The 21,983-nt window shown below is 48.6% G+C and overlaps 1 protein-coding gene across 1 annotated transcript in view; it reads left to right on the top strand.

Moving 5' to 3' along the window:
- Nucleotides 1-21,983, top strand: part of STAB1 (stabilin 1) — a 70,722-nt gene that overhangs the window by 33,232 nt on the left and 15,507 nt on the right. Inside the window, 29 exon segments of the mRNA XM_068157900.1 lie at nucleotides 264-360; nucleotides 1,773-1,859; nucleotides 2,139-2,140; nucleotides 3,084-3,196; nucleotides 3,708-3,751; nucleotides 3,753-3,892; nucleotides 4,566-4,599; nucleotides 4,601-4,660; nucleotides 5,513-5,671; nucleotides 6,555-6,650; nucleotides 6,966-7,061; nucleotides 7,659-7,706; nucleotides 8,579-8,709; nucleotides 9,093-9,204; nucleotides 9,435-9,512; nucleotides 9,963-10,064; nucleotides 12,586-12,693; nucleotides 13,167-13,298; nucleotides 13,497-13,625; nucleotides 14,456-14,512; nucleotides 15,542-15,637; nucleotides 16,713-16,908; nucleotides 17,733-17,828; nucleotides 18,862-18,907; nucleotides 19,595-19,674; nucleotides 20,005-20,130; nucleotides 20,867-20,940; nucleotides 21,214-21,288; nucleotides 21,861-21,980. Coding sequence (XP_068014001.1) covers nucleotides 264-360; nucleotides 1,773-1,859; nucleotides 2,139-2,140; nucleotides 3,084-3,196; nucleotides 3,708-3,751; nucleotides 3,753-3,892; nucleotides 4,566-4,599; nucleotides 4,601-4,660; nucleotides 5,513-5,671; nucleotides 6,555-6,650; nucleotides 6,966-7,061; nucleotides 7,659-7,706; nucleotides 8,579-8,709; nucleotides 9,093-9,204; nucleotides 9,435-9,512; nucleotides 9,963-10,064; nucleotides 12,586-12,693; nucleotides 13,167-13,298; nucleotides 13,497-13,625; nucleotides 14,456-14,512; nucleotides 15,542-15,637; nucleotides 16,713-16,908; nucleotides 17,733-17,828; nucleotides 18,862-18,907; nucleotides 19,595-19,674; nucleotides 20,005-20,130; nucleotides 20,867-20,940; nucleotides 21,214-21,288; nucleotides 21,861-21,980 — 2,734 coding nt within the window.

Genomic DNA, 21,983 nt, shown 5'->3' with positions numbered 1-21,983 from the left:
CCTTCATCTCCCTCTCTCTTCCTAGCTTTCTCCCCTACTTTCTCTCCCTTACCAGAGACAGCATTATTAGAACAAAAGGGCAGCACCTTGGGTTAGGCTCAGAGACAGCTGGGAACAAGAGGAAGCTGTGTCATGTGCTGTAGTATCTTGTTCACCTTGGCTCCTCTGTGAACTTCCTCTGCTCAGAGATAGGCACAGTTGCTCTCTGCAGCAAAAAGAGCAGAGGGGAAGAGCAGTGCTGATAACTTGTTTTGTTTGTACAGGGACCTAACGTTCTTCCAAAAAGAATGTGTCTACATCCATGACCCCCAAGGGCTGAATGTCCTGAAGAAGGGCTGTGCCAGGTACTGCAACCAAACCGTCAACGGTAAGTGTTTTGGAAGACCACATCCCCTTTGAAAGGAGCTCAGCTTCACTCTTATTCATCAAGAAGGGATGAGGGGAGTTGGGGCTTGTTCGGTCTGGAGAAGAGAAGGCTATGAGGAGATCTTATTGTGGCCTTCCAGCATCTTATGGGAGCCTACAGGAAAGCCGGGGAGGGTGTCAGGGAGTGACAGGACTAGGGGGAATGGAAAAAGAAATAGAAATAGGTAGATTCAGATTGGATGTTAGGAAGAAATTCTTTGCCATGAAGGTGGTGAGACACAGGTTGCCCAGGGAGGTGGTAGAAGCCCCATCCCTGGAGGTTTTTAAGGCCTGGCTGGATGTGGCTCTGAGCAGCCTGATCTAGTGTGAGGGGTCCCTGCCCATGGCAGGGAGGTTAGAGCTAGGATGATCCTTGAGGTCCCTTCAGCCCTAACAACTCTATGACTCTGTAAAGAAGAACTCTGACTCGTTGAGCTGGGAGAGGGATGGATGGGAGCAAAAGGCTCCCATCTGAAGGGCTGTCTCACATGAACTGGCTAGCTGCATTAGCCATGGAGAAACATGGTTTTGCAGCAGACTTGGTGTCAGGTTAGTGGTTGGACTCAGTGATCTTAAAGGTCTTTTCCTGCCTAAATGATTCTGTGATTTCCTTTGGCAGGGAGAGCACAGGGGTACCAACCAGCTGCAAATGTTAGAATGCAGAGTGCAAGAAATACAGAAAACTAAGCAGGCCAGTGGTAACCAACCAAGCTGGTGGCAGCCACGAGGCAAATGGCAGGGTGTTGGCTGTGGCACATTTTCTCTGAGAGTGCCCTGGGTTTAGCATTCTTCCCAAAGGAAGCTGAGCACAGGGAAAGTGCTGTAAGCTGTGAAGTGATTGCATCCTGTTTATGAAACACTGTCAGATGGTTTGGGAAAGTTGCTCTCCAGCAAGTTTGTGGACCTCACATTTATCTGCAGCTCTGTGAGCTCTGTTAGTGCCAACTACATGGAGTGATTTGTGGGTGACTCATTAAATACTGCTGATGGTTTTGGGATTGCCCTGGTCAATCATGAGATTGCTACAGCCCTCCAAAGGAGCACAGCTTGCAGCAAGGATAAAGGAGGAGTGAGTGGGCCAGCACTACTAAAGGAATAAAAGCTGATAGAAAACATGGACCCTATTTGTTGAAGCCAGAGAAAGAACAGAAAGTCATGCCTTTGTTCTGAGGAGGGTAGGAGATGAGTAAGGGTACTGCTGAAAATTAATTCCAGTGCAGGAAGCAGAGTCACAGAAACACGGATGCCAAATGGGACAGCCTGTGACAGAGAGGAGAACCAGAACTCCAGAATCATGAGGGCAGGGTGACCCCAGGCAATTCTTGTGAACTCACATCATAACCTTACTGACTTTGCTTCTGTTTCAGATACCTGGATGCTGCAAAGGATTCTTTGGTCCGGACTGCATGCCATGCCCAGGAGGATTTTCCAGTCCATGCTATGGCCGGGGAAATGTAAGTCTGAAAGCTCCTGGTGGGCTGCCATGAGCAGTGGAGACTGTGTGGTTAGAGGGTGCAGCTACAGCTTACAGAGTAAGCACAGTCTAGAGTTTGTGCTCAAGGGCTAAGCCCACAGCAATGGCAGCAGATCCAGAGAACACACTCAGTTGGGTTTTCTATCTTGGGCTCTAATGTGCATCATGTCGTGGCTGTTGAGGACAGCTCTGGCTGTGTGGGAGTTTGTATTACTGCCACTACTCTGCAAAGTCCTATTTTGTACTGCTAGTGTCAAAGTGGTGAGGGGTTTGGAGCACAGCCCTATGAGGAGAGGCTGAGGGAGCTGGGGTTGCTTAGCCTGGAGAAGAGGAGGCTCAGGGGAGACCTTATTGCTCTCTACAACTACCTGAAGGGAGGTTGTAGCCAGGTGGGGATTGGTCTCTTCTCCCAGGCAAGCAGCACCAGAACAAGAGAACACAGTCTCAAGCTGTGCCCAGGGGAGGTTTAGACTGGATGTTAGGAAGAAATTCTTCATAGAGAGAGAGATTGGCCATTGGAATGGGCTGCCCAGGGAGGTGGTGGAGTCTCCATCACTGGAGGTGTTTAGGAAGAGACTTGGTTGCATGGTTTAGTTGATTAGATGGTGTTGGGTGATGGGTTGGACGCAATGATCTGGAAGGTCTCTTCCAAGCTGGTTTATTCTTCTCTTCTCTTCTCTTCTCTTCTCTTCTCTTCTCTTCTCTTCTCTTCTCTTCTCTTCTCTCTCTTCTCTTCTCTTCTCTTCTCTTCTCTTCTCTTCTCTTCTCTTCTCTTCTCTTCTCTTCTCTTCTTCTTCTCTTCTCTTCTCTTCTCTATCTCTTCTCTTCTCTTCTCTTCTCTTCTCTTCTCTTCTCTTCTCTCTTCTCTTCTCTTCTCTTCTCTTCTCTTCTCTTCTCTTCTCTTCTCTTCTCTTCTCTTCTCTTCTCTTCTCTTCTCTTCTCTTCTCTTCTCTTCTCTTCTCTTCTCTTCTCTTCTCTTCTCTTCTCTTCTCTTCTCTTCTCTTCTCTTCTCTTCTCTTCCTCTTCTCTTCTCTTCCTTCTTCTCTTCTATCTCTTCTCTTCTCTTCTCTCTCTCATTCTCTTCTCTTCTCTTCTCTTCTCTTCTCTTCTCTTCTCTTCTCTTCTCTTCTCTTCTCATTTTGGAGGGTAATTTCAACCCCACCACATTCAACCACTTGGTTTATCTTTTTCTTGTTCCTTCCAGTGGCAGCGATGGCATACAAGGCAATGGCCACTGCCAGTGCTTTGAAAGTTTCAAAGGCATAGCCTGCCACATCTGCTCCAACCCAAACAAGCATGGCGAGAACTGTGACGAAGGTTAGTGATTCCAGTAGAGAGGCCAGAGGAAAATCTAAGGTCAGGATATAGCTTCTGTACCCCAGCTTCCCTTCTGGCAAGACCTCATGAAAGAAGTGAGTGAAACATCACAGGTGTCCCTCCAAGCAGCAATGGAGAAAACGTGGCTGATGTAACAGTGGTGATGGGAGTCTTGGAACATCAGCCAAACTGAGGTGTGAGGCTTTGATTTAGATCTCTCCTGCTAGGAAAGAAAGACAGATGACAAGGGCCTTGAACTTGATAGCTCAAATCTGAGCCAGTCCATGGAAGCCTAGAAAAACACATACCCAACGTGGTCACAGGACCTGTTCTCTGACCAGGTTTTGAGTTATGCTGAATGTCTCTCAGCAGGCATCCCTCAGTCAGAGCAAGTTGGACAATCATCTGGTGTCACAAGAGGTTGTGAAAGGAAGCTGGGAATCTACAAAGTGCCATCACTGTGGTGGGTTCTGGGCTTTTAGTCACCGGGTTTCCTTCATGTAATTGACAGATTGTGGCTGTGTCCATGGTGTCTGTGACAACAGGCCTGGCAGCGGGGGGGGTGTGTCAGTCCTGGTCCTGCAAGGAAGGCTACACTGGGAAGTTCTGTGACAAGACATCCAGGAACTGTGGCCCGAGTGGGATGTCCCAGTACTGCCACCAGAATGCTGTCTGCAGCCTCAATGACACAGCAAGGTCAGTCTGTGTGGCATGCAAATTCAGGTGGGCTCATTGCCATTGCACAGCACACAGCAGCTGTGTGCTGCTCCAACGTGTCCAGAGAAGGGCAACATGGGGAGGGGTTTGGAACACAAGCCCTATGAGGAAAGGCTGAGGGAGAAGGGGTTAATTAGCCTGGAGAAGAGGAGGCTCAGGGGAGACCTTATTGCTCTCTACAACTACCTGACGGGAGGTTGTAGCCAGGTGGGGGTTGGTCTCTTCTCCCAGGCAACCAGCACCAGAACAAGAGGACACAGTCTCAAGCTGCACCAGGGGAGGTCTAGGCTGGGTGTTAGGAAGAAATTCTTCAGAGAGTGGTTGGCCATTGGAATGTGCTGCCCAGGGAGGTGGTGGAGTCACCATCCCTGAAGTGTTCAAAATAAGACTGGATGAGGCACTTCGTGCCTTGGTTTAGTTGATTAGATGATGTTGGGTGATAGGTTGGACTTGATAATGTCAAAGGTATTTTCCCACCTGGCTCATTCTGTGTTTGTCTGTGGGCTTGCTGCAGAGGGTTGTTTGAGTAACAGCCTGCTAGAAGTCAGTCAGGTTCTTGCTTTCCTGAGAGCCTCAAACTGCTTTTTTGCTCTCTGCTGGCTTTCAGAAGGGGCTGCTCTATCTGTGTCCCTTTTGTGCTTCTGCTTTTAAGGTGCATCTGCATGGATGGATATGAAGGTGATGGCTTTTTCCTGCCAGCCCATAGACGTGTGTAGTCAGCCAGAACGAGGAGGCTGTTCGCTAAATGTAAGTGGGAGAAGTGTGGAGAAGCAGCCCCTGTGAGTCAGAGCACGGATCCAGGACTCCTGGGCCTGCTGCAGGTTTTGTGTGCTCACTTTCCCTGCCTGTGAGATGGGATGGAGTAACAGGTACCTTGACACAATCCTCATAAGGATGTCAATTGTTTGGGTTGATGACAAAATGCAGCACCCCAAAGAGAGTTTGTGTGGTTTGCAGCAGACATTTTGACAGCTACAGAGATTAGCTGGACTGATCATTTTTGGTCTGTGTCAGTTTTTGCCTCAAGCTCTTCTAATGTCTGCTGGCTTCTCTCTTCCTGTGCTCAGACTGTAGCTTAACTGCAAGCACCAGCTGATTTCTAGTAACCATCAACACCACATTGTCATCCTTAGTGAAAAACTGTAGTGCTTTTGTGATGGCAATGACTGCCAAATGGTCAGACCTCATCCTAATTTAGACCCCTCAATGAGAGGAACACATTGGACTGTGCAAAAGGAAATGGGATGGCTACAATCAGGTACAAAGAACATCTTTCCTGAGGGAGATCTGCTCTCTGTCATTGGTTCCACCCCACATATCCAGGCAGGAGATAGTGCTCCTCACTTCTTTAATGGAAAAGAGCTTTACAGGATGGTAAGGAAAGACTTGGAAGTTCTGAGCCACCCTTGATATAAATGTCTGCTTCTCTGAAAGCCCAAAATGTTTCCAGAATCACTTTATTATGAAGCTGCCTGTGACTTTTCTGGAAACAATTCTCCACAGCCTGACGAAGGAGATCTGTATTTTGTATATTGCTGCACTTGCCCTCCTTTCCTTCTGCTGATGAGTGGTATTGGTTTTCTCTCCCTTCTCCTGTAGGCCCTGTGCACCAGTACAGGCCCTGGCACTGCCACCTGCCAGTGCATCCCTGGCTGGACTGGGGATGGGAAGGTCTGTGTGGCCATAGACAACTGCCTGCTGGAGAGCAGGGGGCACTGCCACATCAACGCCGACTGCATTTATGTGGGCCCTGGGCAGGTGATGAGCAATGAGAAGCAGCCTGGAGATGGACTCAGCATTTCTTAAGCTGCTCTGAGATGGCCTTGGATTGCTGGAGGTAGCCACTGGGCTAACCAGCAGCAAAGGTTGCTTGTCTGCTGCCAGCAGCACCAGCTGCAGCCTGTGTGCATGTGGGGAGATGCACTGCTGCAGGTGAGGATACTGCTCTGCCCTGAGACTTCTGTGCAGCAAAGGGAAGAGACTACACTGCATAACGTGGCTTGGCCTCAGTTGCTGTGTCCCCCTTGTTCCCAATCACAGCATTGCTCTGGGTGATGCTGAAGCATACAGAAAAGTGTGTGCAGATAGTCCATGGAGGCACCTGGGCCAGGAGTGAGGCAGGAGACAGGAGGAAGGCGTGCAGGAGAGGTAGCTCATCAGAGTGCTGCTTCTCAAGGTGCCTTTTTCCCACTGAGCAAGGGAAGCATTGGGCAATCTACTTGAGAGAAGATGTCAACCCTTTAGCATATTTTAGTGAAGTGAGCTGTGCAAGTGCACAGCTCTCATGGAAGCAGGAAACTTTGAAAGGAACCTCTCTTCCCTTTCTACCGTTTACAAAGTCTGGGTCAGTCCCTGAAAACCTGGAAATAAAGACAGAAACTACCAACTTCAGGTGACAGCCCCACAGCCAAACAGTGCAAGGGATTCATGTCTTTGAGCAAGCAGGCAGCAGGTGTGCTGTGATAGAGGATGATGCTCCTCTAAGGAACTATCTCCATATTTCCAGGTTGTGGGGGTCCAGGGAGAAAGCTTGGGAAAATTAAATAAGAATAGGTTTTGCTACCTTAGGCTTTGGTTTTTTTGGGTATCAAATGAGGATGTTCTGATGGCTCTAGAAAACTGAAATGTCTTTTTCTTGTAGAGCAAGTGTGTCTGTAAGAGAGGTTATGCTGGTGATGGCCACAACTGTGATGCAATCAATCCATGCCTCATGGACAACGGAGGCTGCCATGACTTGGTGAGTAGCTAAAGAGCTGTCCCAAGGCTGGCTTGGCAGTGGAGGTTCCTCTGCTCCCTGATAGAGGCTTTTCAGACATGGCTTTGACAGAATTGCAAGGTTTTTATATTATGTCATCTTGCTGGCATTTATAAAGGTGGATCCTCTGGTTGTGTGAGTTCACACAACCTAACCAATCACCGAGGCAACAGGAGAAGGTGCTTGTGTGTGGTATTCTATCCCAGGCCTAGGAAGGCCAGAATTCAACTCCTAAATAGGTGTAACACTACATAAGTTGTGTTTCCTCTGTAATTTTTCCTTTCTTTGTGTTTGCAGGCCACATGTGTACCCCTTGGTGGAGGAGACAGGTCCTGCACTTGCCCTGAAGGCTACATTGGGGATGGCATGACATGCTATGGGGACATTCTAAAAGTGAGTAAAAACCAAATGTCTGAGGTCATCTTGAGGCTGGAGATAAATGGCTCTGCTTGCATTTCCCTTTCCTCTGTTACCTGAGTTGACTCCTTCCAGCACCAGCCTGACAGCACAAGGGTGTCCCTAGGCCACAAAGACAGATATGGTGCCAAGGCAAATTCTTGCCAGTGGACCCATTGGCAGTAATTTCTGAGCTTCTTTAGCCCAGACTATCCTGTACAATAAGTCATCTTTTCTTCATTGTTCAGAAGTCAGAGCTGCTAGGCCCATTTTGTGTCTTCAGAAATATCAAAGGCCACTGCAGAGTCAATCTCTGCCCTTGGCAAACATGAGCAATTGCAGATGAGTCAGAAAGAGTTTCTTTATTTGGTCATATATTTTGTTAATGGCTGAAGCTTGTGCTCAGGAGTGCCCCTCTCTCACCATGACATGTGGTGCCTGTAATGGTTGTGAGATGAGAGGAATGTCTAAATCATTATTGCCTGGTTTTATATTGCAAAGAGCTCCTTTCTCCTCCCCTGGCTTTCCCAGCCCTGCAGCCTCAGAACCTTAGTTCTTAGCAGGGGTAACCCTCCTGTTGTTTCTGTTTGGAAGGAGCTGGCCAGCAATTCCCACTTCTCAGGCTTCTACGACTGGGTTAAGGTAAGAACAGCCATGGGATGCCTGCAGGGGTAAGTTCTGTAGAAGTCTCTTTGAGCACTGCTGCTAGAGGAAGAGCAACTCCATTTATCTTTTTCATTAGAATAGAACTAAACAGCAACACAGGAGAAATTATTGCAGAGCAGGCATGTAGAAAAGCTCTGGAGTTCACGACAGAGAGTCACGAGTGTGCTTTGGGTGCCTTGTTTCTAGCACAGGAGGGAGCTGGGACTCTGTCACATTCCATTTTTGTAGATGTGTTATCTGTAATGCCTGGCCACCATAAAATAGCACAGAAGAGAAAGAAAAAGGAGTACAACACAGCACAATAAAAGCTGTTCCTCAGAAGAGCTTGGTTTGAGAAGTCAGGCTGTGTGTTTATTGCCTTCCATTGTTACCGTTTCCCTCTCTCTGCTGTGGCAGTGAGAGATGCTGGGCAGACTGCAGCAGGCCTGCAAGAGCATGCTGTGGTGGGTGGCATCTAACTGAGTGTTAGCCTGCCTGTTCTGCTGCATACATTGCTTTTGCCAGCAATAATCTTGGTCTGTCCACCAAAACTGATGCTGAGGGCCCAGAAAGGATTAATGGCTACGATTGAATGGGTTTGAATATTAATTAAAGTACTAAAGTAGGGCTTAGAGCAGAAGAGTTTCCCTTGGCAAACAGGTGCCAGCCGTTTTGGCTAAAGGCCCTGTGGCATTCCTTGATGGTCAGCAGCATTTAACTGCCATGCCAGGAGAGCCTGCAGTGATACTGAGCTTTCTACATGTCCCTTTCACACAACTGCAAGAGTGGAGTGACTGTTGGTTATATTTTGTGACATAGGTGTGGCAGTGGCATGTCTTATTTGTTCATTTTTGTGCTTTGGACAACAGAAATCTCTCTTCAGCATCCCAGCAGGAACCAATGTCACTGTCCTGGTGCCATCGGAGGCAGCTATCAAAAACTTGAGCAAGACTGAGAAAGATTTCTGGCTGACTCCCAGCATGCTGCCTTTCTTAGTCAGGTACAAGAAGACTCCTGCTGTTGCTTTGCTATCCCAAGCAACAGTAACAAAGTCATGACCTGGATTTCTGCTTGTAGAAGACAAGGAGTTATCCTTGAGATAAATATAGAAGGAAGATGAAATATCTAGCAAAGAACTGAGTAGGTATTTAAAACATAGCAGAGCACAGGCACTGGGAACTGGGTTATTTTCCATGTGTTTGTAGAGAGACATTCTCTCTGCCATGTAGACACAATGGCATCAGGAGAAGTCCTTCCTCTCATCATTCTCTTCATCTGCTTAACTACTTCATGTGAGAGGCACAAATGTTGATAGGGCTCTTATCTCTGTGTTATGACAAGCAGGGCCATCATCTTTTCTTTACCTGCCTTTGTTCCCTCCAGGGCCCACGTTCTTGAAGGTGTCTTCACTGGTGAAAAGCTTAAAAAGTACAACAGGACAGAATTACCCACCTTCAACCCACAGACCAGCTGGCAGCTGAACACCAGCCGCGGCGTAAGGGCTTTCCCACATAACCCACATGCACCAGTGCCAAAGTGAGCTGCTCCAGGGCTGCTGTATTGAGCAGGGAGCCTGGGTGGCACACTGATGCCTTCACACTCAGGCATCTTTCCAAAACCATACCCAGATCAATCAGATGCAACCTGGAATGAACAATGTATTTGTTTTGAACTTGCTTGGCAGTTTCTAATCCCTTTGCTTCCCCCCCTCTGATCCTTTTGCAGGCATTAACCATCCAGGAGGCGACGATAGTGGTCAGCGACATCCCTGCTAGCAATGGCATCATTCATGTCCTCAATAAGGTATGCTGGGACCTCTGATGCTGTGAAATGCTGCTTGTAGCAGCAGGTTTGTGTTGCAGCAGCTGTGATGGGACCAAGGAGGAATACAGTTCTGGCCAGTTAGGAAAGGATATGGTGGCAAAAATGTATTTGGTTATCACAAGGTCCTGTTATCCATGCTGCAGTGTTTAAAATATCTGACCCCACAACAAGCAGTAGGGGGGTTCCTCTTCTGCTGGCTGACAAGAGGAGTTATGAGTATTGTAGAACTCTGTAAAAAGCCATGATTAGTTAGGGGATTAGTTAGGGTTAGGTGATTGGTTGGACTTGGTGATCTTGGAGGGCTCTTCCAAGCTGGTTGATTCTGTGAAAAGGAGGCCTTTTCTAATTGCCTTTCATGCAAGCAGAGCAGGAATCCAGTGTGATTTTGCCCAGAGGCCAACCTTCCTTATGAACTCATTTTTCCCATAGGTTTTGTTGCCAGCTTCATCAGATATCCCTCCAAGTCCTCCAGGTCTTCAGGAACAGCTTGAGACAGTTGCCTCATTCAGCACGTTCAAGCAGTTGCTCCAGGTAAGCTACTGAGGTGAACACTGTGGTGGCTGTCAGAACTGCCTTTGAGCAAATGCCCACCTTACCCTGTAGGAGTGGGCCAAAATCTGGGCTGAATGGTGAGAAAAAACTGGGACACACTGAGAAAAGGGAGGTCACCTGTTTCCTACCATTGCTGAGTAACATACCTCTCTCTATCATAGCTCATGGGTACATGCATACCTCTGTATCACTGGCATCTTATTACAGTGGAAGATGACCTGCCTACTGCTGCCACTCCCATGCTCCTATAGGGCAGAGAAAACTGGAGGGGAAAAAAGATGTCTTGTTCATAATAAGGTGCTGGCTGACAGCCCAGGGGGCCAAGAAAGCCAACAGCAGCCTGGCCTGCATCAGGAATAGGGAGGTGATTGTGCCCCTGTACTGGGCACCGGTGAGGCCACACCTTGAATACTGGGTTCAGTTTTGGACCCCTCACTACAAGAACAGACACTGAGGTGCTGGAATGTGGCCAGAGTAGAGCAACAAAGCTGGTGAAGGGTCTGGAGAAGAGGTCTGGTGAAGAGCAGCTGGGGTAACTGGGATGGTTTAGCCTGGAGAAGAGGAGGCTGAAGGGAGACCTCATGGCTCTCTAAAACAACTTGAAAGGAGGTTGGAGTGATGTGGGCATTGATCTCTTCTCCCTAACAACAAGTGACAAGAGAAGAGGAAAGGGCCTGAAGGGGAGGTTTAGGTTGGACATGAAGAAAAAATTCTTTACTGAAAGAGTCAGGCATTGGAATTTGTTGCCCAGGGAGGTGGTGAAGTCAGCACCTCTGGAGGTGTTCAAGAAACGTGTGACCATGGCATTCTGGGACATGGTTTAATGGCCATGCCATGGTGGTCATAGGTTGACAGCTGGATTTGATGATCTTAGAGGGCTTTTCCAACCAAAACAATTCTGTGATCCTGATTCTATAACGGAGAAGTGTTGCAGTGGGATGGTTTAACCCACCCCCGTTAACAAAGAGCTCAGCTGAGCGCAGTCGGGGAAGCGAACGAAGCTGTATTTTACAAGCAAGAATGGAATGGAATGCAGTGAAGATACACAAAACTATGCAGTATTTGCAATAGTATACAAGAAGGAAACAACACAGAAATCCTCCTTGGGTGGAGGATTCCACCTCACCTCCCCCCAGCCTCTCTTTCATAGTATCAGTCAGGGTTTGAAGGGACCACAAGGATCATCCAGTTCCAACCCCCCTGCCATGGGCAGGGACACCCCACACTAGAGCAGGCTGGCCAGAGCCTCATCCAGCCTGGGCTTAAACACCTCCAGGGACGGGGCCTCGACCACCTCCCTGGACAACCCATTCCAGGGTTTCACCACCCTCATGGTGAAGAACCTCCTCCTCACATCCAGCCTGAATCTCCCCACCTCCAGCTTCATTCCATTCCCCCTAGTCCTATCACTACCTGAGATCCTGAGAAGTCCTTCCCCAGCCTTCCTGTAGCCCCCTTCAGATACTGCAAGGCCACAATTAGGTCACCTCGGAGCCTTCTCTTCTCCAGACTGAACAGCCCCAACTCCTCTAGTTAATTAGAAGAAAAGAGAAGAGTAGAAAATGTTAAGGGAATTTCAGTTAGCTCAAAGCTTGGTTAGGAGTTAGTTTTGCTTATCTTGTCTGGTGACAAACAGCCTCTCTCGGTCCAGGGGCAGCATGCATGCCAAGAGAAAGACAGAAGCCGGAGTGCCTGAGAGGAAGGAATGTGAGACATGTTTGCTATGGTACATCTCACATCTGACCAAGGAAATTTGTTTAGAATTAATCTTTGCTTTCCTTTTTACACCCAAATGTTTAGCTAGAGAGTTTTCCAGCTCTATCTTTCTTAAAGGCACAACCGAAACTGTCTCAAGAAGGGCAACAAAGTTGGTGAGGGGCTTGGAACACAAGCCCTATGAGGAGAGGCCGAGGGAGCTGATGCTGCTTAGCCTGGAGAAGAGGAGACTCAGGGGTGACCTTATTGCTGTCTACAACTACCTGAAGGGGGGTTGTAGACAGGCAGAGGTTGGTCTCTTCTCCCAGGCAGCCAGCACCAGAACAAGAGGACACAGTCTCAGGCTGTGCCAGGGGAGGTTCAGGCTGGAGGTCAGGAGGAAGTTTTACACAGAAAGAGTGATTGGCCATTGGAATGGGCTGCCCGGGGAGGTGGTGGAGTCACCATCACTGGAGGTGTTCAGGAGGAGACTTGACAGGGTGCTTGGTGCCATGGGTTAGTTGGTTGGGTGGTGTTGGGTGATAGGTTGGACTTGATGATCTCGAAGGTCTCTTCCAACCTGGTTTATTCTATTCTAAGAAGCTGTACCTGTGTCAGCCAGGAGGAGGAGCAGGTGGCTAGACGTGTGTGACTGCTAGATGCGATTGTATATGCCATTTCCAAGTGCTTCCTCCAGCGCTCTTGCCTTTGTGATTGATTCCATGGGTGGTTTGCTGTGAGCAAGGGCAGGTGCAGGGCTGTGAGCAAGGGTAAGTGCTGACATTCCTGTGTGGCCACTCTTCAGCAATACCAGCTCGCTGGGAAAATCGAGTCCTCTGAAAAATACACCATCTTTGTTCCCGGGAACGATTCCATCGAGGAGTACTGCAGTGCTGCCAACCTCACACAGCTGGTGAGCTCACTGCTTCCTTACAGCTTGAATTCTGCTCAGTGCAGGGACACAGGGGCTGCCAGATCATAAACCTGACTTCAGTGGGTTTGCCCATGGGAAGGAGAACCTTATATGATGTTACAAGCTGACAGAAATGAGAGGTTTTCCTGGGGTGTTGCAATGGGATCTGAAAAGAATATTTGGACTCCAGATGCAAATTTCTGAGTAGATTTGGGAGAGGACAGATGGCACAAAACATTCTCCTCCCTCCCTGGCTGGCTATGGCAATTTTTAACCTCTTGGAAGTTTCCAAAGCACAATAAATTGCCTTGCCCAGTAACAGTCATCAGATGTGGTCACCTTTGAGGGGAAGTCTCTGGGGGCTTAATTAGCCATTACAGAACCTGAGGGGTATGCTGTAAGAAGGGTTTCCAACTGAGTTGTAGTCTAGGAAGACAAAAGAGTCCTCACATTTGAATTTTTTGTGGATTTAGGACAAGGAGACAGTGCAGTACCATGTTGTACTGGGAGAGAAGCTCTTGCCCACAGACCTGAGAAGTGGAGTTCATAAGAACAGCATGTTAGGGCTGTCCTACTGGCTCATGTTTTATCAAAACAGCACAGAGGTAAGAGTCTGCTCAGAGGTAAGAGTCTGCTCTGCCACCTGAAGACCTGACTTCACCTGTCACTTTCTAAGGCTGGTGGCTGGATACACCCATTTCTGTTCTGCACACCCTAACAAGTCCCCCTGCTGTGAATGTCTGTCAGCCAATCCGTGCCAGAGGAGTTGAAGGTTATCATCTCAGCCATTTTCTTCTTTGCAGAGGTTTGTCAATAATATTCCTTTGGATGGAACATTCCTGGAGACAAAGAAAGGCATGCTGATTGGGGTTTCACAGGTCCTCCAGATACAGAAGAATCGTTGCACTGCCAATACCACCACCATACAAAAGGTAATGATGACTACCAAGGATCTAGCTGATCACTGTTTCACAGGGTCTCTCCACCTGCTGAGCCAAACTGATGAATAGCAGACAGCCTGCCTTGTTTCTTCCACATGGATGAGACAGTAGCTTGTGCTCTGACCCTGGGTGAGCCTCATGTGCAATGAATGGGGCATCAGGGAGACCTAGCACCTCCTTGCCTCAGACTCTGTATTCTAGCACAGCAAATCTTGAACTCTTGTGTGGATCATGTTCAGCTCACGTGCTGGGGCGCTCACAGTGCTAGCTGTGGGGCAGGATGGTGCAGACACTCACAGATTCTCAGCTGTGGAAGCAGAATCCAGCCCAATTCTTGCATGGCAAAACCACAGGCTTCTCTAGAAAATGTAGTGGCCTCTCAGAGTCATGGCCCAAGTCCAGCCTGCATGCATCATGTGGCTCCTGGCCATCTGCAGATTGCCCGGTCAGACCGAGGTAGACTTGCTTCTGATAAGGCAAAAAGTAACTGCAGCCTTGCATGAAGGAGCTCCAGGCCCACAGAAAGCCCTGCCCTAGCTCAGAGACTGAGGAAAGCTGCAGCATGTGATTCTTCTGCTTGTTTTTTTGTTGTGATACAGTCTATGGAGTGCAGGAACAAGACCTTGTCTGGAGCCTTTGGTAGCAACGAGGACTTAAAGATTGTTTTTTTCTTGTGGAGTTTTGAGCCATGGAGATAAATGCATCTTAGTCTTTGTCCCAGGCAGCAGCCTGTACAGCACCATTTGTAATTCAAGCTCAGTATCTTGATGTGAGGTGGGTGGAGGGCACACAGGTGACTTGTCCTGTTCTCTGTGCCCTAGTCAAGATGCGGCAAGTGTGAGAAGGGGATCAAGTGTCCTCCTGGAGCAGTTCTTGTGGTGAGTCTTTGATTGGTGTGACACCTCACAGGCTCTTTGCAGATAGTGCTTTGATGTCCTTTTATTGATCTATAGATGTCATCTCCAAATCTGAAAAAAAAATGTGCCCTTGACTCATCTGTAAGTAACTCATTAGTAAGAATTTGTAAGCAAAAGCAGACATCAGGGGAGCTTTAGGCAGGACAAATGCAAGCATGGCCTGAGAAGCTCCCTGCAGGGCTGGCACCAGGCTTTGCATGAATTTCATGGGCCCTTTAGAGCATGTAGTGTGGGGAGCTCCTGCCTGAGCGTGGAAGAAGAGTCAAGCTGTGCCAGGGGAAGTTTAGGCTGGAGGTGAGGAGGAAGTTCTTCACAGAGAGAGCTGTTAGCCATTGGAATGTGCTGCCCAGGGAGGTGGTGGAGTCACCGTCCATGGAGGTGTTCAGGAGGGGATTGGATGTGGCACTTGAAGCCATGGTTTAGTAGTCATGAGGTCTTGGGTGACAGGTTGGAGGTGATGATCTTTGAGGTCTTTTCCAACCTTATTGATTCTATGACTCTGTGATCTTTCACTTTTTTGACGTTCTCATGAAGGAAGCCAGTTGAGGGGAGCCAACAGCAATCCCCCAGCCCGGAGCATGGATTGGGTCACAGGGATGGGCTGGTTATGCCTGTGGCTTGGTTGTGAGTGGCAAATGCTTCCAGAGAGGATAACAGCAAAATGTTTCTTCTCCATACCGGCTGTGAATTGCCTGGCAGCCACATCTGACTTCTTAGGCTTGATTGGATTGCCTTATGCCAAGCAATTTCCCATTGCTTTTCCTCAGTATTCACGTTGACATGCATACCGTGGATGTGGCACATGACAAACAGACTCTGTGTGGTGACCTCACATCTAGAGAGGCCTCAGCTACAGAGAGTCCACATTTTTAGTTCTGTTCCTGTAGGATAAAAATAATTATTCCTCAGTTGGGGCCAAGCAAAGGTGTACAACGTTTGTGCAAGAATTGTAACCTCTTCTATCTGTCCCTCCATCAACTGCACCTGCAGGAATCACCAGGAAGCAAGAACCTTGCTCGCTGTGAGCTACGCTCTGGGGATGCAGGAATACTTGGCTGCCATTTCACCTGTGCAAAAGTTTCTCTGGTAGGGAAAACAGTTGTCTCAGATTCTGTTTGACAAAAGCCAGCTGGGTATTAGAAATGCAGCCACAGAAATAAAGCCTGTGCTGAAGTACTGCCTGGAATTTATGCTATTGCATAGTTGAGACTGGGCTTGCCTGGGAGTCAGTCTCCATCCTGGAGACAGAAGGCACTGGTGAAAAGAATCAAACCTCTGGGAATGCCTGCACAGTCATGGATTGTGGTCTGCTGCTTTGGTATTGTTGCCTGGGGTTTTGTCCTGCAGAGGAAGAGAAGGAGATGAATGTTTGTAGTCGGGTTTCCTAAGGAAATGAGGCATGAATGATGGTATTTAGCTCATGCATGTGCCTTCCCGAATAACTGATGACAAGTTGGAGCTGAGAAAAAGGGAGCAGAAGGTCTTGCAGCTATTCTGGCCCCTGCCAGTTCTGTGAAAATGTCTATCTGGGAGAAAACACTTGAAGAGGAAATGGTAAAAGAAATAATTGTGTGAAACTGAGCTCTTACAGGTAGTCAAGCATGTCCCTGGGATGTTTATTGGGAATGGGAGATCAGGAGAATGGGAAAAGGAGGAAAAGGAGTTGGCTATATAGTACTTAATGTGCAGAGCTCCAGCCAGGCCTGGTACCTCAGCAGGTACTTCTGCACCCCTTCATTAGACAATGTTTCTCTTTATCTGTCCCATCCAGCTTGGTCCCAGTGTGCTTTCCTCCTTCCAGGGGTTGATGCAGACAGAAGTGATAACAGTTAAATCAGCCTTCTGGCAGAAACTTCTCTCTGCCCAACAGAGTATTTCACTAGTGGGACACTCTGGGCACACAGGCAGGAGATAGGCTGGGTAGGCACTGGACATTTGTGCTACTCACCAAAAGGGCAGTGATGCTTGAGAGCAGTGCAGACCTTTACACGAAGCTCTGGGCAACAGAGCACCCCATTTTAGGGGGTTGCCTCCACCCTACCCGTGCACAAGCCTTGCCAGCACCTATGTTAAAGGAATAGAGTAGCTTCCACCATACAGCTGTACCTTGTCTGTGCTGCACAGGATGGCTCACCCCAGCTTTTTCTTATTGCTTCCCCAGAGGTCAGTCTGCTGCCCCGGCTACTACGGACACATGTGCGAGATGTGCCCAGGCAAGCCAGGCCAATGGTGCTCTGGGAACGGGGAATGCCAGGACGGCATCGAGGGCAGTGGAGAGTGCCAGTGCCTGGAAGGTTTCCATGGCACTGCCTGTGAAATGTGTGAAGTAGGTCGCTACGGAGCTGACTGCAAAGCAGGTGACACTGGGGGCTACTGCAGCTTGTCTCTACCACACTGCTTGCTGGGGGGGAAGTGGGAAAGTCTCAGCTCTCAGGAGGGATGGTAGGAGGAAAGAAATGTCCCCAGAACTCTGAGATAGGTGAAGAGCTGGCAGGCCACCTAGGGAGGCACAGTGGGAGTGAGCATTTGTGGTCAACCAGAAGAGTGGCCCTAATTCTTCTCCTCAAGCCAAGGCATGACTGTGTTGTGCTGCTCATCCTGCTGCCACCCAAACAAGAAGGACACCAGAACAAGAGGACACAGTCTCAAGCTGTGCCAGGGGAGGTTCAGGCTGGATGTTAGGAAGAAATCCTCCACAGAGAGAGAGATTGGCCATTGGAATGTGCTGCCCAGGGAGGTGGTAGAGTCACCATCACTGGAGGTGTTTATGAGGAGACTTGATAGGGTGCTTGGTGCCATGGTTTAGTTGATTAGTTGGTGTTGGATGATAGGTTGGACTCGATGATCTTCAAGGTCTCTTCCAACCTGGTCTGGTCTATTCTATTCCTATTCCTATTCTATTCTAATTCCTATTCTATTCTTATTCCTATTCTATCCTTATTCCTATTCCTATTCTATTCCTATTCCTATTCTTATTCCTATTCTATTCTATTCCAACTACAGAAAGTAGAGGTGGATGGTCTGTTCCTGGACTTTTGGCCTGGGAGGGAACCAGAGTCGATACTCCTGTGAGATTTTCCTTAGGGCAGCTGGATGCACAGGACTAGGAGCAGAGCAGCCAGACTCTGCTGGTGAGGCCTGCTTGGTTTGTCAGTGATGAGTGTTCATACTTCCCCTGCAGAATGTGCCTGCGCCAACGGCATCTGTAACGATGGACTGCAAGGGGATGGGAGCTGCCAGTGCTTCCCAGGCTGGAAGGGACCTACCTGCCAGGAAAGTACGTGAGTGTGAAGGGGCCTGCGGTGTAACGTGGCCTTTTTGGCACAGAAACCTGCATGGTCCTCTTTAGCTGCCAGAGCAATTCACTGTTAGCTGAGCAAGGCAACCACAATTGCATCCACCCAGAAGCTTACCATAGGGGTGGGGAGGAACCTGAGCTCCTCAATATTTTAAAGGTTTGCCCATAAAGTTTGATTTTTGTCATGAAGTTAAATGTTTTGGGAGCATTTGGAAGTGGAAACCGAGTGGGGCTATCCTGTCTAGTGTAAATGTAAAGCATAAAAGAACTTCATCTTCTTGCCCTACCTCTGGATTGAGGAGGTTTCTGTCCTTGCTTCACTCCTAGCAGTGTGGAAGCCATGCAGATAGGGTCAAATTGACCTGTTAGCTCAGACAGAGCATCGACTTCACTCTATTGCAAATGCCAAAACAGAAATCCCCCAAGGCTTTCACAGGACAGTAGAAGTTGGAAGGGACCCCTGGAGATACCTAATCCTCTGCTGAAGCAGGATCACCTAAACCAGATTGCACAGGATTTCATCCAGGCAGATTTGGAATCTCTCCACAGGAGGAGACTCCACAGCCTCTCTGGGCAACCTGTGCCAGTCTGGCACCCTCACAGGGAAGAAGTTTTTCCTTATGTTTAGGTGGAACTGCCTGTATTCTAGTTTATGCCCATTGCCCCTTGTCCTATCACTGGGCATCACTGAAAAGAGTCTGGCTCCATCCTCTTGACACCTGCCCTTCAGATATTTGTAAGCACTGAGAAGATTCCTTCTCAGTCTTCTCTTTTCCAGGCCAAGAAGCCCCAAGTTTATCATCCTCTCCTCATAAGAGAGGTGCTCCAGCTTTTCTGCTGCCCCATAGGACAGGAGAGTTATCATGCCAGCTGGTGTCACTCATCATCAGTCAGGGCACCGCCAGTGTTGCAGTGAGGCCCTTTGCAGGGTCCTTTTACTGTAGGTAGCAAAACCAGTCCCCAAGAGTGCTAGATTGGAAATGCCCAGTCATGTCTGTGTGTTCTCTTGCAGGAATCAGGACTGACTTATGCAATAACACTTGCCATCAAATGGCCAAGTAAGTAGAGATGAGGAGCTCTGAGAAAGCCCTGTGTAAACACCTGTGTGTTACACAGAGGTGGTTCTGTGTTTAGGGCTTCACAGAGGGCTGGGAGGAGGTGCCTACTCAATACAGATATATAAATGTCAGTTCTGTCCTGGCAGCTCTCTTTGGTGCTAAGCTGCATGCATTTTCCCCAAGGATATTTTTCTGTCTGAGCATAGTCCCTTCTGGATGTGTGGATGGAAGAAAGCAGACTCCAAAGTACTCCAAGTCTGACCTTATTCATAGAGCAAATCAACCAACCATGTACCAGCCCTTTCTGCCTTGTCTGCCCCCACCAAGGGATTAAATGGGTTGATGGACTGTGATGATTCATTCCCTCTTGCTGCCTTCTCCATCCATTTTCTGGTCTCCTGTTCTGTGGTACTGGGATGCAGTCATCTCCATTGTACCCTGCAGAAGCCCGTGGGCATGGTGAAGGTGCACAGTGCAAGGAGTGAAGCCTGTGGCCTGGATGCCAGCTCCCTGGCCAGTATGACCTAAGAATTTGATACCATAAAGAAATACAGAGCAACTTCAGGCACGTTCCTCCTGTGGTCATTGCTGTCTCTAACTAGCATGTGTCAGACCTGGGTAGGGTTTTCCACAGTTGAATGGATCAGGAGGTGTTGTCTATGACTGTTTATCCTTTTCTTGTTTCAGCTGCCTCAATAGTTCTGTAGATTCCTCACCTATGTGCTTCTGCTCTGCTGGATACACAGGCAATGGGACCCATTGCACAGGTATGTGCAGCAAGTGTTGGCAAGATTCAAGGCTTGCAAACACCCATGGAAGCTAGGGGAAGCCAATGGGTATGTGAAATAAATGGCACCATGTTGCCTGATTGAAATCCTTTTCCTGACAGCCATTCACCATAAACTCTGCCAAGCTTTGGTAGAGAAGTTTTCTGGTCTGGAGCTTTACACAGGATGCTCATGCATTTGCTAGAGCATGCAAGATTGGGATTTTAATAAGATGCTGTCAGTTTTGTTAGGGGGGATGATCATTCTGGCACAGCTCCACCCTTCCAAGATGTCCTGAGCTGATTCTGCTTCTCTTGCTTGTGGTCACAGAAATAGATCCATGCACTATCGATCATGGTGGCTGCTCCACACATGCTGTGTGTACTAAAGTGTCCCCAGGAGAGAGAACCTGTGTCTGTAAGGAAGGCTATGCTGGTGATGGGACACTCTGCATGGGTGAGTGCTCAGTGTCTGTTTCGGTGATAGCAGTGAAGCAGCATCTACACCGAGGACTACATGCATTAAAATGTTGAATAACTCAATTCTCCTTTCACTTTCTTCATACAGTAGTGATTTTAAAGCAAATAATTGCTGGTTGATCTTGATTCAAGCATCTTTCAGCTTTTAGCTGAGGTGCAGGCACAGGTACATGTACACATGCATGTACATAGCACCCCTGTGGGCACATGCTCAGCATTCCCCCAAGTCAGGAGTAGTGAAATGGTCAGCACTGTCTCACCACACTGCCACCCAGAACTGGTTGGAGAGCCCACAATACCATCTGTATGACTGGGTGGCCTCACACCCATGTTTAGGGCTTGAACCCAAAGAGCTCTGAGAGGTTTTCTTCCCCTGGTGCATGTCATAGACCCAGAGAGAGAAGGTGAGGGCGGTCTCCCCCAGTGGTGCTCTGAGATGAGGATGGAGCTGTCCCACGTTCTGACTCTTCTCATGTTCTTTAGAGCAGCCCAGCAGGCATGGAATTTTCTGTGGGCAGATTTATCAGGGGTGGCAGGAGTAGAACTTAGAGCTGAACCCTGCTCCTTTGTTCTCACAAGTCCCTTTGCCACCAAAAGGTTTCCAGAGCTGAGAAGGATCTCCCTTTTGCTTTCCCAACACCTCTTTGGGTCACCAGTTCCCTGCTGCCTTAAGCAGCCCTCAGCAGTAATGTGACCTTATTGTTTTGCTGCAGAAATTGACCTCTGCCTTGACAGCAACGGGGGCTGCCACAGCCACGCAGAGTGCATGAAAACAGGCCCAAGGAAGGTGAGTGCAGAGGATGGATGGCAGGGCAGCATTGGCAGAGAGCTCATCACAGATGTCTCAGGGGCAACCCTTTCCACTGCAGTCCTTGTGCTTGTTACACTCTTCATAGAAAATGTGCCTGGGAATGGCATGAGATGTCTCCTCTTGATCAGAGGCTGGAGGCTGTCTCAGGTTATCCACATGTAGCACTGGGTGCGATCTCACCTGCTTTCCATCCAGCTCAGCCCTTGTGTGTCTTTGTTGGGTCCAAGTTTCACACTGTTTTGCCTTCAGGTTGCCTGCAACTGTCTTCCTGGTTACAGTGGGGATGGAGTGAGCCAGTGCAACCCCATCAACCTGTGTGAACAGGTATGTCTGCATTTCACTCCTACAAGAAGTGAAGGCCACAGCCTTGAAGCATTCCTTTCTCCCACCAGTTAGCAGCAAGAACAGGATTAGCCTGCTAGTTTAGAGCTGGTTGTCTCACCTTTGCACATACCAGAGGGCTGTCCTGCTGTGTTTGGCTTCCATTGCCTCTCACAATGACCTGCAAGTACATTGGCCATGTGGCATTCTGTCTTGTGGGAGAAGCAGGAAGGGCTGGAGGCTTGTGGGCTTGTTTCTCTGCATCCATTTTGTATGGAACGTGCTCAAGAGCATAAGAGTAATCTCTGCTCACAGCACTGCTGCTCTGTCAAAGGTCTCTCTGAATCATCCTCAGTTTTGTCATCACTCTGCATCCCAAAATAATGTGTGAAAGTCTTGTTCCATGGGGAAATCTCTTGAGGATTTGGGTGAGGTTTTTTTCTAGGGCACTGCATAGATGGGAGGAATGGCTTGCTTTCCTCCGGGCTGGATGTAGTTAGCAGCCCCCATGTGCAAGTGGCTGTCCAAATTGTTGGTGGTACCCCTCCATGCAAACCTTTACCTTTCCTCTCTAGAACAATGGAGGCTGTAGTCCCTTTGGACTCTGCAAGTACACAGGGCCTGGCACTCGAAACTGCTCCTGCTCTTGGCACAGCGTTGGAGATGGCTTCACCTGTCGTGGCAAAGTGTATCAGGTG

This window comes from Melanerpes formicivorus, unplaced genomic scaffold, assembly GCF_026170545.1.
Source record: "Melanerpes formicivorus ecotype bairdi unplaced genomic scaffold, bMelFor1.0.p_v2 SCAF_38, whole genome shotgun sequence".
In the NCBI taxonomy this organism is placed as follows: domain Eukaryota; kingdom Metazoa; phylum Chordata; class Aves; order Piciformes; family Picidae; genus Melanerpes; species Melanerpes formicivorus.
This window is presented reverse-complemented; position numbering and strand designations above follow the sequence as displayed.